The sequence below is a fragment of the Tyto alba genome, unplaced genomic scaffold (genome assembly GCF_018691265.1).
Source record: "Tyto alba isolate M040663 unplaced genomic scaffold, T.alba_DEE_v4.0 Super-Scaffold_1, whole genome shotgun sequence".
Classification (NCBI taxonomy): Eukaryota; Metazoa; Chordata; class Aves; order Strigiformes; family Tytonidae; genus Tyto; species Tyto alba.
The window spans coordinates 2101634-2115826 of NW_024881261.1; the positions used below are offsets into that span (position 1 = coordinate 2101634).

The window sequence follows — 14193 nt, forward strand, 5'->3', positions numbered from 1 at the left end:
GGAAGAAGCTTTTATTATTGTTGGGTTTAAACCAAAGTCTTATAGAAGACACGAGGCAGGCGACGCACACAAACCAGCAGAAGGAAGGATGGTGACAGTTCCCAGTTTCTGCCCTCCAACAAACTCCCGTGGGACACACTGAGGTACCACCAGCCGAGAAAGACCCCTTGATGTGAATTTTCACAACAACCTGCTTGTACGAACACGCTGCTTACACAGCACTGCTCTCCCACGACGTGCTTCTATACTGTGCATTTTGGGCCTTGGATTGACTTTAGCAACTTTGAAGTGAGTATCTGATCATGACTAAAAATGAACTTTCACTGCCCTGGACACTGATGATCTCACTTATGTTGCTTCACATTCCATTTTAATTGAATAGAAGGCAAGACATAGTTACTAAATTTAGTTTCTTTTACAGATTTTGGGAAAGGAACTGCAAAGCTCACCTGTTGCACGTTAATGCTCCCAGGATTTGGGGACAAGGTATCTTTGCAAGCTCGCTCCAACTCAATTTTTGTGTAAACATTCTTACCGATGGGTTTTTTCAAGGTGTCTTCATGCAATCACAGGCTGCCAGGATAATCCTGGTGAGAAGGGAGCTCAGGAGGGCTCCGGTCCAACCCATCCTCCCCAGGCTGGGCTGACAGAGCCAGCAAGAGCCTCTTCTGTACTTGGGTCTGCTGTCACTTGGCACCTCATGGTGAGGGGCTAACTGCCCCCACGGTTGGGCCAGATCAAGGCACGAAGGAGCTGCGCATTCTCCTTGTCCAACCTCCGACCACCAACACAGCAGCTGAAACTCTTCTTGTTGCCTTTCACGTTCCTTTCAATTCCAGCTGAAGTTTCCCTTCCTTAACGTCATCCCTACAGGTCGCGGGGCGGTGTTTCCAAAATCTTCCTTTGTATCTTGCCCCTTCTCGCCCTCAGGCTCTGCCTTTCCGCTCTGGAGCTCCTCACCTCACCAAGTGGCCCCCTGACAAGCCCCGTCCCCATGTCCGGGGATGGATCATTCTTGAGCCCTGGAGGGTCTGACAGCTTTTTCCTGAACATCTGCACTCCCCAGACATCTACCGGCTTCCCCCCAAAATTTTATTTCCTAAAACCCAGAGTCTGCACAAAGCTTTTCACTTTCCTTATTCCTTCAGGATCCAACCCACCCCACACCCCCCCCAACGGATCTCGCTGTGCACCACCCTTGGCTCGTCCATCCAGGGCCACGCTTCAAAAAAAAGGGTCCTTGATAGCCCCCCAGAAAGCACACGGAGAGCTTCAACGCCACCGTGTCGCCTGTTCAGGGAGGCTCAAGTCCCCCAGGAGAAACAGGGGACTGTGATTTGGAGCCCGACTCCAGTTGTTTGAAGGTGGCCGCCGTGGTTCCCAGCTCCCTCCCTCCCAGGGGCCTGGAGGAGCCTCAGGCACCGCCCCTTCATGGATGCTTTTTGCTAACCGCTTACCGCACACGTTAAGACTTTCTAACTTTCGAAAGGGTTTAGAAGGACGTTAAAACTTTCAGAAGTGTTTAGAAGAACGACGTGGGACCGCCCCGTCCCTCCCAGCCTTCCCGGGTGAGGTCGCACCAGCTACCACAAAGCTGCCGCCGCTCCGTCCTGGGGCAAGTTAATTCACGTCGCTGCCAGGAGCGCGGCTGATCAGAATTTTAAAATTCTGATGCAAAATGGGCATAAGATGAGATGTGGTATGGAAACCAGTACTAAATGTTTAATATGATCAGCAATTCACAATTATTTCTTAAGTGTCTTTTTCTGGATAACTTTTTCCACTGCATGATCTCAGTGAGAAGATAATATGAGATGCTGCTTCTGAATAAGTTATACATTTCCCTTGCTTTACTTGAACATAACAATGCCACTATTATTAATATTTTTACTCTGCAAAACAGCACTAGCCTTCCAAAGAAAAAGTCCTTGACCAAAATATCAGAGGATATTAAACTGAGAAGTGATCTACTGATGCAAATCATTAAATCTATTTGCATTTGCTTACTGAACCCTAACACAGAAATTAAACTACATAGTGTGGGAAAAAGAGCTGGTTTTGCATGGTTAAAAGGAGACATCTTGGAAGATCCAAGCTCTATGTCATTAATTTTCCTTCTTCCCCTCATTAACAAGTAAAATGTTTTCACTGCTTGAAAAGTTTTAATAAATAGGAAAAAGCAGGGCAGCTGACATAAGTTTTTAATGTAATATACAAGAGCTTTTAATATTTTTACATATATTAATGTAAAAGCTAAAAATAAATGTTAAAAGGTTACATTTGTGAAGAAAGAAAAATGGCATTTACGGTTAGAGGATAAGGTTTTAGAATTTAACTCTTTTTTTTCCCAGCATGGTGCTCTGAAGATCTTTTGCCATTTAACTGAAAATCAGTATAATTGCAAAGGTGAGCCACTGCAGAGGTGGCATGTGGGTTAAGGACACACATTGCCTCACAGCTCTGCACTCCAGGATTATTTACTGTGCTTTGTCCTACCACGGCTCAAATTCTTTTTATAGAAGGAATTAAGGCAGGCATTTTAAGAACAGCTATAATTAGCACAAGCACTGCCAACATGCAATAACTTTTGTGAGTTTTTCTGCAAATGCATGAGCCAAAGTTGCCCACGAAGACCAGCTATTGCAGCTGCCACCTCCAGCCAGAGCTGGGCAAAGCACCCAACACCAAAGAAACACAAACAACCCTCGTATTTCTCCAATGCTGTACATGGTTCTGGCCCCAGCATTTGCACAGGCAAGGTAGGTATCACAGACACTTCTCAGCAAAAGGCTTTTTGCAATTCCAGTCTCTCACTTCAGGAGAGCTGCAAGAAGGGTTCCTATTATCCAGATGGGTGACTGCACTTACACCCCACTGTCTAATCTCAAAACAGCCCTGGGGCTTTAAATTATTCTCAGGGTTTTCTGTCTATGTATTTAGATTTTTCTGGAGGACCAGAGAAGCCTGGGAAGAAAACCAAGATGAAGAGTTGCAATATTTAAGAATACCCACTAATTCTGATAGAAAATAGAAACGTAATCCATATCATTATGCTGCCCATTTTTCCATCTTCACAGCAAGGATTTGCAATGGAAAAAAGCTCCACTGAATTAACCTACCCCGGCACACGAAGTGGAGTGGTTCCACTCACGGCCTCTATTACAGAAGAGTTAGTAGAGAGACACCAGGCTTAGTATCTGTGGCACAGTATAGGGCAGGGTGTCAGGAGAAGATTTCTTTCCTGAGAAATTTCCTGAAGAGGTGATGCTGCATAGACAAATTCTCACACTCCCCTTTGGCGAAATTATTTTTCAGCACTATTACAGCTCTACATCTTCTGCGCTAGAAATAAACCCATCATATTTGTGGTATTTTCAAGTGGGTGTCTGCACAAGTTATATTATCTAATACAGTTTGTTGTTATTTTTGCCATTTTAAAATATCACCACTGTAAAATGTGATCACTGGGTTGTTATAACATTTCTTGCTTTAGAAGTCTCGGCCAACCATCAAAGTTTACAAACACACACCAGTCGTGCAGCAAAGGTTTTTGTTCTTCTGCACACCAAAATAGGGGTTTTAGCATTTTGACATGGCACTGTCTATGTTAACATTAAAGATTTTAAAACATCAGATTAGTACTATGAATAACTTCCCAGAAGTCTGGATTTTTATTTTATTTGTTTACATAGACCCCTCAAAGGCTTCTCTGGCTAGATTTCTGTGAAAAAAACGTAACTTAAGACTTGCAAAACCCACTCTTGTTTGAATCTTGTAATACTGCCTTCGACGGATGAATAGAAATGCAGCAGTGCTGTCAGGGAAAATAACACACCTAAAGTACAGTATTGATTAAAGTGGAGTTGCTCAAGATTCACTTCAGTTTAAGTCAGAGGGGAATTTGGGTTTTGCCAATCGTGCAAAATAAAACTCACCATCCACACCTGACAGTGAAACTCCTGCAAGGCGTTTCTAAAATCATATGAAACTACGCACGTGAGCCGTACTGCGTGTAAGGCTTTGACGCCTAAACTTTCTACATGTTTTCAGAGTTTGTTTCAGTCTTGAAACAATATTTCCAATAAAAAGTTTTCTTATCCTGATGCAGCATAAACAATCTGTAGCATCTCCACAAGAAACTATGAAAAAACCTAGCCCAGTTTATTTTTAATAAAAGGAGGACTATGCTATATAATAACTCTTCCTGCCACATCCATTGAATCTGCTGAAATAAAGATTGATGCCTGGATATTTGTAGACACTTCTATCAGAGAAGGTAATATTTCTTTTTTTCTTTCTTTCCTTTTTTTTTTTTTTTTTTTTTTTTTAAATACACCACTTTCCTGTTATTTTGAAGTAATTTGAAGTAACAAGCATCTTCTTCCTACTACCCAGGCATCTGCATGTTTTGTTTCTAAGACAAGTAGCAAAAAACTCATCAAGATTTGCGAGTGCTTAGTGCCACAAGTTAAAAGACAGTCAGAAATAAAAGGCTTAGAAAGAGAAATACGGGTAAGACTGACCATCTCCTTATGGTGAGTGTTCTACACAGGAACCCAAAACGTGCTTCCACTTTACTCATCAATACGAAAATCAACATTGTCAGGACTGTGAGGAGTTCAAACTCCAGAGGAGCAGCCTGAAGACCAGACCAACACCGAGCACGTGTGGACCACTGCACTGCCTCACACGCACAGCGTGTGTGTCCCCCAACCCGTTTGCAAAGGAATTAAACGTCTCAAATCCCGCGTGGATTTTGCCCCCCGCTTTGAAGGAACATCACCCCGGAAGGTTCAGGGCTCTCTGAGCCAGCCAAAGCAGGACTTTGAAGCTTTTGAGACCAAGGTACTACAGAGGCAAAGAACACATGGAGCAGCCCAAGCCCTTCACCTTGATGCTACCGAAGGCCTTAATACACTCAGACTCGCATCAAATGCAGACTGCATCTCAAACCTAATCTGTTTATATTAACGCCTACAGAAGATCCATCTAATGAACCATTTTCCAGTCACTGTAAACAGTAATTAAACACACTACACTATAAAAAAAGGAGAGTGCCATGCAAAGCATACTTTGATCATTGATAAGTGCCGTCAGCTCGGATGATGATGGTATTTACAGGAGTAAGTGCTCTGTTTCAGCTGGCAGGAAAGCGATGCATCTGGGCTTGTCCTCAATCAGTCGGTGTTTTAGCATCTTCCCTTATGGCAGCAGGAACACCATCTAACAGAGGGCAAACACTGCTCCTCTACTTAAGAAAACCAACCAAAAATAAAGACAATTTTCCCCAAATTAGAGAGATGTTGGATTCTACCGATGTTATTACTCACAAAGTCTATAAACTGCACGCGGACCACAGGATGACTCCATATGGACAGTGGTCTTGGGTTTTGGCAACACCAGCAAAACAGCTTCCACTATCCAAGGATAATGCTTGCAAATACCGTTGCCCATCTTCCATGGCAGAAATGTCAGGTGCTGCAGAAGGAACAGAACCCACTGGTTTGGTTTCACCAGCTACACCACATCTTTCCACAAGAAATGATCTGGAGTCTATAGAGTCTCCAGCACCTTAAGTTTCAAACAGGTCTCTAGGACACCTTTGCCCTCCCTGCTCCCCCTCTGCATTTAGAGATCATCCCAAAACCATTCGCTTCTTTACTGCAAATGTGTACTTCGTCTCATTCAGGTTTTATCCTACGCCACTTCACTTAGAAAATCTCTGCTGTTACACAACAATTTTAAGGAACTGAATGGGAAAGAGTGGCACCTCTTCCAAGCTCCACTGTCAATAACCCTTTATTTACATAAGTCACATCAGATGTTCACGGTAAAAGAGAAATCTATTCGAAGCAGATAAGCAGAGTAGTCACATACCTACCTCCTTCAGTCAGTTTTTAGTATGTCCCTGAGCTCCACTAAGTTCCTTAGCCTTGGCTGGTGCTTATTGGAAAAATAGGAGGAGTGGCACTCTCTCAAATGCCTCCCACTTGTGGCATCAGAGTGAGATATCACTCACAGTAAATTTTACAGTATGAGGAATGAAACAGTTAGCAAAGTTGACATTTAAACCATCATCACTGGCTATGATTAAATACCTCAGAGATGAACAGAGTGGTTCACACCTCTCCAAGTTATTGTTCTAGGCTCTTATCAGACTCCCGGACACCGCTGCATCCACTGCGTTTTCACACACTTGAGATTTTCTTTGAATCTGTAATAGCTGAAAACCTGCTTAAACTGAGATTCTGGAGAGTTTCTGATAATGTTAAACTGGCAGAGAGAAATGGACTGAAACCCTGGCGAACTTCTTGAACTGCAGATTCACCCTTAAAAGGTTTAGGCAGATTAATAATACAAGAATGCCCAAACTGTCTCCTTGTTCCTCCTTCTTTGATCTCTCTCACTAAGACATAGGGAAATGAAACGCTATGAAGAAAACTGCAAGAAACACAGAAGGCAGACGGAATCACGTTGCTTCCAAAAGAATCTCTCTTCTGGAAATAGCATAAGGGGAAGTCTGGGGTGTTCCTACACCACCAGCAAACTGCCCATTTTGACCGTTCAAGCAACGGTGAAGCCAGTCAACCTGCCCAACCTCGGTTCTCACAAACACATGCGGAACATCGAAAACTGCTCTGCAAACTCTCAAATTCAAGTTTGCGTCCATACTGACCAACACCCAGTGGTTTTGAGCCCGGGGAGGAGGAGCAGACCTCCTGCACGCGTTGTCTCCTGCAAGAGATGGGGGCTCAGGTTCCTCCATCGAGCTCGAGCCGGCTGTGCACCCGGTTTGGGGGTGGCCGTCCCCAAATCATCCACATCCTGCCCCAGCGCCGGGCCCATCCAAGGACGGCAGCAACAGACCACAGCCCGCTCAGCTACGCTTTTAAGTAGAAAAACTCAGCAACTTCTCACGGTGGCGTCCTTAAGTCCCACGGTGGATGTCAACATTAGCACAATCTGGAATCTGTGCCCGCTAATCAGAAGGCAAATTTCACTTTCATTTCACTTTCGCGCTCATCGGTACATGCTAATAAATCGCACTGTCCATGAGCCTGCACCCAGCAGGACAGGATTTTCCAACCTCACTCTGGGCGCTGATTCAGTTTACCTCAAGGCACATTATACTACTGCCCTTTCTTTTACTAAAACCCTCCAGTTTGCCCCCGTATTTTGCTGCATTAGCACACCTGCTGGCTACACAACCCGTGCCGCACGCTGACCGCGCGGGGAAATGGGAACCCCGGGGTGATTTTCCTGAGGGATGAGGGAATTCCTGAAAGAATTTGGATTTTTGCAAGGCAGGGAAAAAAACTGTTCCCTGCTTCCATCCCGACTGCCGAGTCAACATCCCATGTTTCCAAAGTATCTTCTGCTGTAAATATTTAGCACAGCAGAACACAAGCCTGGTTTCTCTTACTGTTAACAGAAGTCATGAGTGCAACCCCCTACTCACCAAGAGAGAAGTTACCCCTCCAGCTCACGTGTAAAACAGGGCTTCTCAAAACCGAGTCATCCCAGTGTGGGAACACCACAGCTGACAGGAGAATGAAGAAGAAAACTCATTCTGAAACTTCAAAGCTGCTAAAGACACTCAGAAGTACAGTAACAGTGAAAAAAAGTGAGTTTTTCTTTCGGACATGAGCAGAGTTAACTTGCAATATTGCAGGCAGGAACACTGGAGGAGAGAGAAGCATTAGTTTTGATCAAGAAGGTTGTGTTTGCATACACTGAAAGAAAAACTACCATGGTCGATATAGTACTAAATATATATATATATATATATATATACATACATACACACACACACACATCATACATACTTTTAGTTGTTTTTTTGAAAATATGAACTGCTGAAGCTCAAGCTCATAGAGACAGACAAATTTCTAAAACCAAGCTTCATCTTCGGTTTACTTTTTGTCCCGGTTTACAGCCCTGAAGCAGTACACTCCAACTTTTTTTCCACAAACGACCCTATAACAAACGGACAGATCCCCAGAAAGCCTGTGAGCCCAACACGAGCACCCACTCATGATGTTGTACGTGGGTTAAAGCTACCGCAGCCTCCGTTGTACAGCGTACGGGCATCGAACACAAACAATTTGATTATTCCAGAGCTATTTGGATACTGGCACCCTCTATTCCAGCTCTATCTTCAGCGCTTTACTAACCGACAATGCCGACTTCAGTGACAGATGAACAAATCAATCCACAGTTTAAATACTAAAACAGAAGCAGGTGATTTCAAGTTGCTGTTTTCAGTTAGCCAACTGCTAACACTGCGTCTAGACTGCAAAATGGTGAGGAACAATTTTAGCTAGCATTCAGTAAATTAAAACTTTCACAATCAGATTTAGCTGAAATTCCTCATTCATATACATGAAATTTTATTTTATGTAGATATACACACACACTTAAAAACCTTGAATAAAAATTCCTCCTCTCCAAACACAAAACCATTACACTGTGACGTGTCTTGACTTTTAAACTCTGCCAGCTTCACAAGGAGCAGAATAACCTTAGGTTATTACAATTACTTTCATCTCATTAACAGATCAATTTCTCTCAAGCATACTGAAAACTGAATTTTACTTTGTTGCTTCTCCTTTTAGTCTACATTACAGTCTGTGTTCTTAAGTTTTAAGGAGAGCCATCACGGAATAGGCTGTAATCTCAGGTGATTAATTGCACAGCATTTTACAAGCTGTAAAACAGAGCAAGATCTCCACAAACCGATTATGCCATTAACCAGGCACTCTTATCAGATTTTTCTACAACTAGCAGGTTTGTCTGATGATTGCAAGTCTTAAGTATTTATATATTTCAAAGGTTTACTTATTTTTGTTGTTAAAAAACCCTAAAATCTATATTGATTGTTACATGCAATTCTACACGAAAAGTCCCAAGCACCATGAAGCAGAATACCAATATTTATTACTAGACTTGTGCTCATTATGGTTCCCTCTGACAAGGGTCCATTAAAATCAATTTTTATGTTTCTTATGTTTGGTTTGTTTTTTTTTTTTTTTTTCCCTTACCCAATGTTCTTACCGTAGTGTTTATTAGCCAGTTAGGAGAAACACTGGGCACTGTTTTCTTTTTATTTTATTCTGTCAAAAACAATGAGGCCAGATTTAACAACTATTCACTAGCGATGAGTAGAAGAGATTAAATGTTATACTTCAGCACAAACATTTACAGATGGCTTTAAAATTTTTAGAACTTCATCATCGGTAAAGACAAAAGCAAGTCCCACCTTCCACCTCTTTTTCAGATTTAAATTCCTAAAGTAATTGGAAGAATATTCTGCTTACCGTTAACTTCTGAAATACTCTTGAGTAATATCCCACCTACAATATAACAAGTTTTGCATATAAATCATTCAGTCTGCTAAGTTAAGTGTTATCAAGATGCCACTAAAGCCTCAACACTTCTGTGAGGCTGGGAAATTAAGGCAGCTCACCACCGAGAAAGCAGACAGCCCGAGATCAGATAAAAACGAAAGAATCAGGAAGAGGATCCAGACTGCCTGATGTTTGCCTGAAGAACAAGATCACCAGCTCCTTCCTCAACAAACCCACCAAGAGGAGTAAACGGCAGCCCCCCCAAAACGAGCTGTCCCCACAAACGTGACAGAGCAGCACAGCTCCCTCGAGGAGGGCAGTGTCCCCCAGGGGGTGAGTAGCAGCGTCTTTCCTTCGTGCAGGCAGAGGTGAGTAGCAAAGTACTTGGAGTACTTTTGGGGACACGTGAGAAATTTCCTGGGGAAAGGTCTGCGTGCCTGAAAGGTCCATTTCTTTACCCAGCCTCCTTGCTCTGAAGATACCGTCCCTAAAAGTTTTGTTCAAAAAGAGAAGGCAAGCCATCAAGTGAAACATTCAAAACCTCAACATTAGTAGTCAAACACAGACCTTTGCTCTTACTTCTCCAGGAGAGCTACACAAACACACCCAGTACAACACCACCTCCCCATCTGCCTTTTTGGTCTCTACCGATGAAGATTCTGTAACTATTTTCTTCCAATAATCTGCCATTTCACTATAAACCTCTATTTTTTTTAGTACCCACAACTTCACAACTGTTTTTCTTCATGCTGTGTCTTCAGCTTTTTTTTCTTCATGCAATTCACTTTATGCCTAGCATTATAAAGACCACCACACAATTTCTCATATTCGCCGCCTCTGAGACCCCGCAGACTTTTCTTCTACTGTTCTTCACCCGCTCACTGACATTTCTTCTTCTCACAGGTGAAGAGTCCTCGTCTGCTTGTTCTTGAGGCAGACGCTGCTTTGCAGCAAAGGCAAGCTTCGGCCTCATCCTAAACACCACTTTATTTCCATTCCTCATCAGCAGAAATCCAATACTGAAATCAGCATATGCAGATACTGAAGTGCTTATTTCCATATCACTGGAGTTGGCAAAACTGTCAAATCCAGAGGCTTGAGGGTTTAAACATTAGAGGCAAAAACATGTTTCAACCAGAATACACATCACGCTTCATATTCCTGATTAATTTCACACACACTTAAATTACAAGGGTAATAAAATAAGAAAACAGAAAAGGGGAAACCTAACAGATCAATGGGGAATTTCAAATGTGAAAAGCAGGGGAGACAAGGACAACATGGAGAGAAGGAAGCCAAACCTGTTTGAGTCTTGTCAGAAAAAGCTCTGCTGTAACAGACTGTGGCAAAGACTGCAATTTTATTACCAAAAACAGCTGTTGAGACCAGCCTTAAGTAAGTAGTGTTAGTAACTTTCTTTCTGGCAGAGGAATTTGGCAAAGAAATTTGGCATGTAGTGATTTTGAAAGAATTCAGTGTTCCTTCTAAAAACGCCCCTGAGCATTTCCTCACAAATAAGGAAAAAGCACAGACCAGAGATCTGAAGAGGACAGATGTTATTAGATACTTTATCGGATACTTTAGCAGATTGAGGAGGTATTGGTACGTTTTACTGTTGCATGTAAGTGCTGTTCAATCAGTCCTATATTTGAGAAATCATCTCCACTGCCATGTATATCATCTGTTCTGAACTCCAGAAGACATTACAGCAATGGAAAACCAACCAAAGCCCTCACAAGTAATAATTAAAACAATTACTCAGTCCTGGTTCTGCCTGGTGGAACATATATATCTAGATATAGGTCTGAAAAATTTGCAAAGTATGCAAGGAGGTCTCAATCCTCTCTGACAGCTTCACATGTGTGGCCAAAATGAGGGGGGTAGGATGCACTTTCAAAACCTGCATTAAAAATACTTCCACTTTGGAACATTTCTTTGCTAATACTGTTGATGCAGCGAAGAAGGAAATGCATTTTGGAGCTGCTACTCCTTAAAGGTACTTGGAGGTTGCTTTTGCCTCTCACAGGAGCAAGCACCGCGTTGCCAGTACGGCCAGTAAAAACAAATACACGCAGTCGTGTCTTAGAGCCTCTGGGCAATCTCTTTCCTCTACCACATACATAAACAGAGGAGCACGAGGACGTGAACTTACCCACTTGGCAGCACGCTCATCTGGGGGAGTTTTATTTCATGTACGCCTGTTTCACACCCAGATATCTTGAGTTTTCCCACGGGGCTAAGCAGAACCACGTGTTTCTCCTTGCACTGGGGTTCTCCCTGTTTGGAAGTCACCTGTTCATGAAAACAGATTCCTCTTTAACTGCATGCATTTTCACCGAGGAACACTCACCTCAAGATGTTTTGAGTTGTTTTCAAAAGCAATTTTTACAAAAGCAAGAAAACAGCATATTTCAAGTTTCTTCAACTATGGCTTTTACTTTCCAAACTCCAACTTAGAGTGATCCATCCTAAGAAGTCAGCATCTAAATCAAAGTCTCAGAAAACATGTTAACTAGAAGAACAGTGACCTTCACAAAACTCTGAAGTAATAGCAGTTTCACGGCTGGTTTGTCGGCTAACATCTGATGTGTTTTGAGTGATTTCAAAAGGATTATTGTGACAACAAAGTATATTCACTGGTTTAGAGCAGCAGTGTTATGCAAATAACTGCTAGAACATGAATAGAATGTCTGCTGGAAAAAATATATGAAAAAAATCAATCATTCCTTAGTAAAAGAAACATTTTTTTATTCCCATTGTTACTAGTCTGGTTTTACGATTACTGATAGGATGGAGTTGGAAACAGATGCCAAGCATTTCTCAATATTGTACAAGACCAACAATAACATACTTGTCAAATTCATCTTGGAAAAAAAAAAAAAAAAAAACAAAACAAAACAGTCTGACTCAGTGGATGTTTGAGTTGCATTTACAGTTTGGTTTGTACAATCATTAGGAGAGAAACAGGACTGACCACCACAAGTATGTCCACTGCAGTCACCCAGAACCAAACCGCAGGGTCAGATCACATCACCACCGGTGCTGTGCAGCCAGGACAAAAACCCCTTTGCTCCAAAGAGCTAAATTCAAGTGAAACTGGAAAAAGAGGTGAACAGAACAAAGAAACCCAAGGAATTGTAAGGCAGCACAAGCTAACACAATCAAACCTACATCCCAGTTACACTGAGACCAACAAGTTTTCTTGGTTTTCAGTCACTCAGACCATACAGCTAACTTGCAGTTTGCCTTACACCCGAAAAATTCTCATTACTCCAATATTCAGAACCAAGAGTCTCCACAGGCAACTGCGCAAACTTATTTTCCCCAGTATTTACCCAAGTTCATAGCCTACCCCAAAGTGCTCTGCAGTCCACCCCACCAAGGACACCTACGTCTGCCTACAGCAAGGGGGACGATGCTGGAAGCCCGAGGAAGTGTCAGATGAAACGCAGAAGTGATGAAGAAGGTGGGAAGCGACTGAAGAGCACAGCGACAGACTGGGGGAGCACCAGGAGACAGGAATATCCATGCATGCCAACTTACAGCTGACCACTGCTTGTGGCTCTACAATCTTTTTTTTTTTTTTTTTTTTTTTTTTTTTTTTTCCAAAGCAAGAGGATTTCTTTTTAAGTCCCATTATTAAGTGCGATGTAATGAAGTCCCGTCTGCGAGTAATATAATCAATGTGAAGAGAACAAAAAAAAAAAAAAAAAAAAAAAAAAAAATCAAGTAGACAGTTTTGCCCACCAGGACAAAAGTAAATTTAATCCCGGGAGTTTTGGGAAGCACTTATGCAATTCCCCAGTTACAGACACACAGCAATCAGAGCAAATTTACACAGCTCGGAGAAGTTCTGTGCAGTGCACCAGACTTGAAGAACTGCAGGTTCCTAGAGGTTTATTGGTTCATTTAGTGCGACTGTAATCCGAATCAGCTTTTTGCTAAATGATCAAACGTTTGCTGGTGTTACAAAGAAACTCTCCCTTTCGTCCAACTTCTTCCTCGTTCCTTCTCCCTCCTCAAGAAGAGGACATGGGTGAACTCTTTTTTGGAGCAGCACCTCACTGCAGAAGTCTCAGGCAAAAAAGCAACACAGCAGTTTACACATGTGGAAAAGCAGCTTAAGTTCTTCATTTTTATTTGTGTGACAGCCCTAAACTAGATGCACTGAACCTCACACTGCGTACTCCATGAATATAACAACTTAGTGATAAGAGGACAGCTTTTTCATTATAACAAAATACAGGATGCAGCAAGTAACAGAGAACTATAAATAACCCGGTGAGTTCACACCAAGTTGAACTAAGCTTTATAGATGAAAACCTTGAGTGACTACAACTAGCGTTTTCAGTCTTGTTTATCACACGCATTGGGCAGCCGCATTTCGAAGGTTTATTGTCATAAAGGAATGAAACTGCATGACATAACATCTACGTATGTATGGAACTGGGTCGGGAGCCTCAAAGGTGAAGGTCACCGCTCAGATGTACAACGCACGCTCCCTCCCGTCCAGATACTGATGTGCCTTTTCGCTGCCTACCTACAGCTACTGAGATGAGCCTGAGGAGGTCGAGGCAACAATACACTCCTGCAGGCAGTGCTGCTGGAGAAGAAAGCAAAATTTTATTCAAGACTGAAATTGCAGCAGTTTCCAGATGCAAATAAACGGCCTTTAAACTCGGCCTGATGAAATCACCAAATGCAGGGACACCATTTACCGGAGGCTGGTGGACACTGAAAACCTGCTCCTGCCCACACCCTCCCAGTACAGGCACAATTTGCTCAGCACCACCTTCCCCGTATGCCCTCGCTGAAGTTGTGAGAACTAAAAATGAATGGCAGCTTA

General features: G+C 42.5%; 1 protein-coding gene across 1 annotated transcript in view; it reads right to left on the bottom strand.

Moving 5' to 3' along the window:
* Positions 1–14193, bottom strand: part of MGMT (O-6-methylguanine-DNA methyltransferase) — a 170303-nt gene that overhangs the window by 136386 nt on the left and 19724 nt on the right. Inside the window, exon 3 of the mRNA XM_042788751.1 lies at positions 11500–11639. Coding sequence (XP_042644685.1) covers positions 11500–11639 — 140 coding nt within the window. The remainder of the gene's footprint in view (positions 1–11499; positions 11640–14193) is intronic.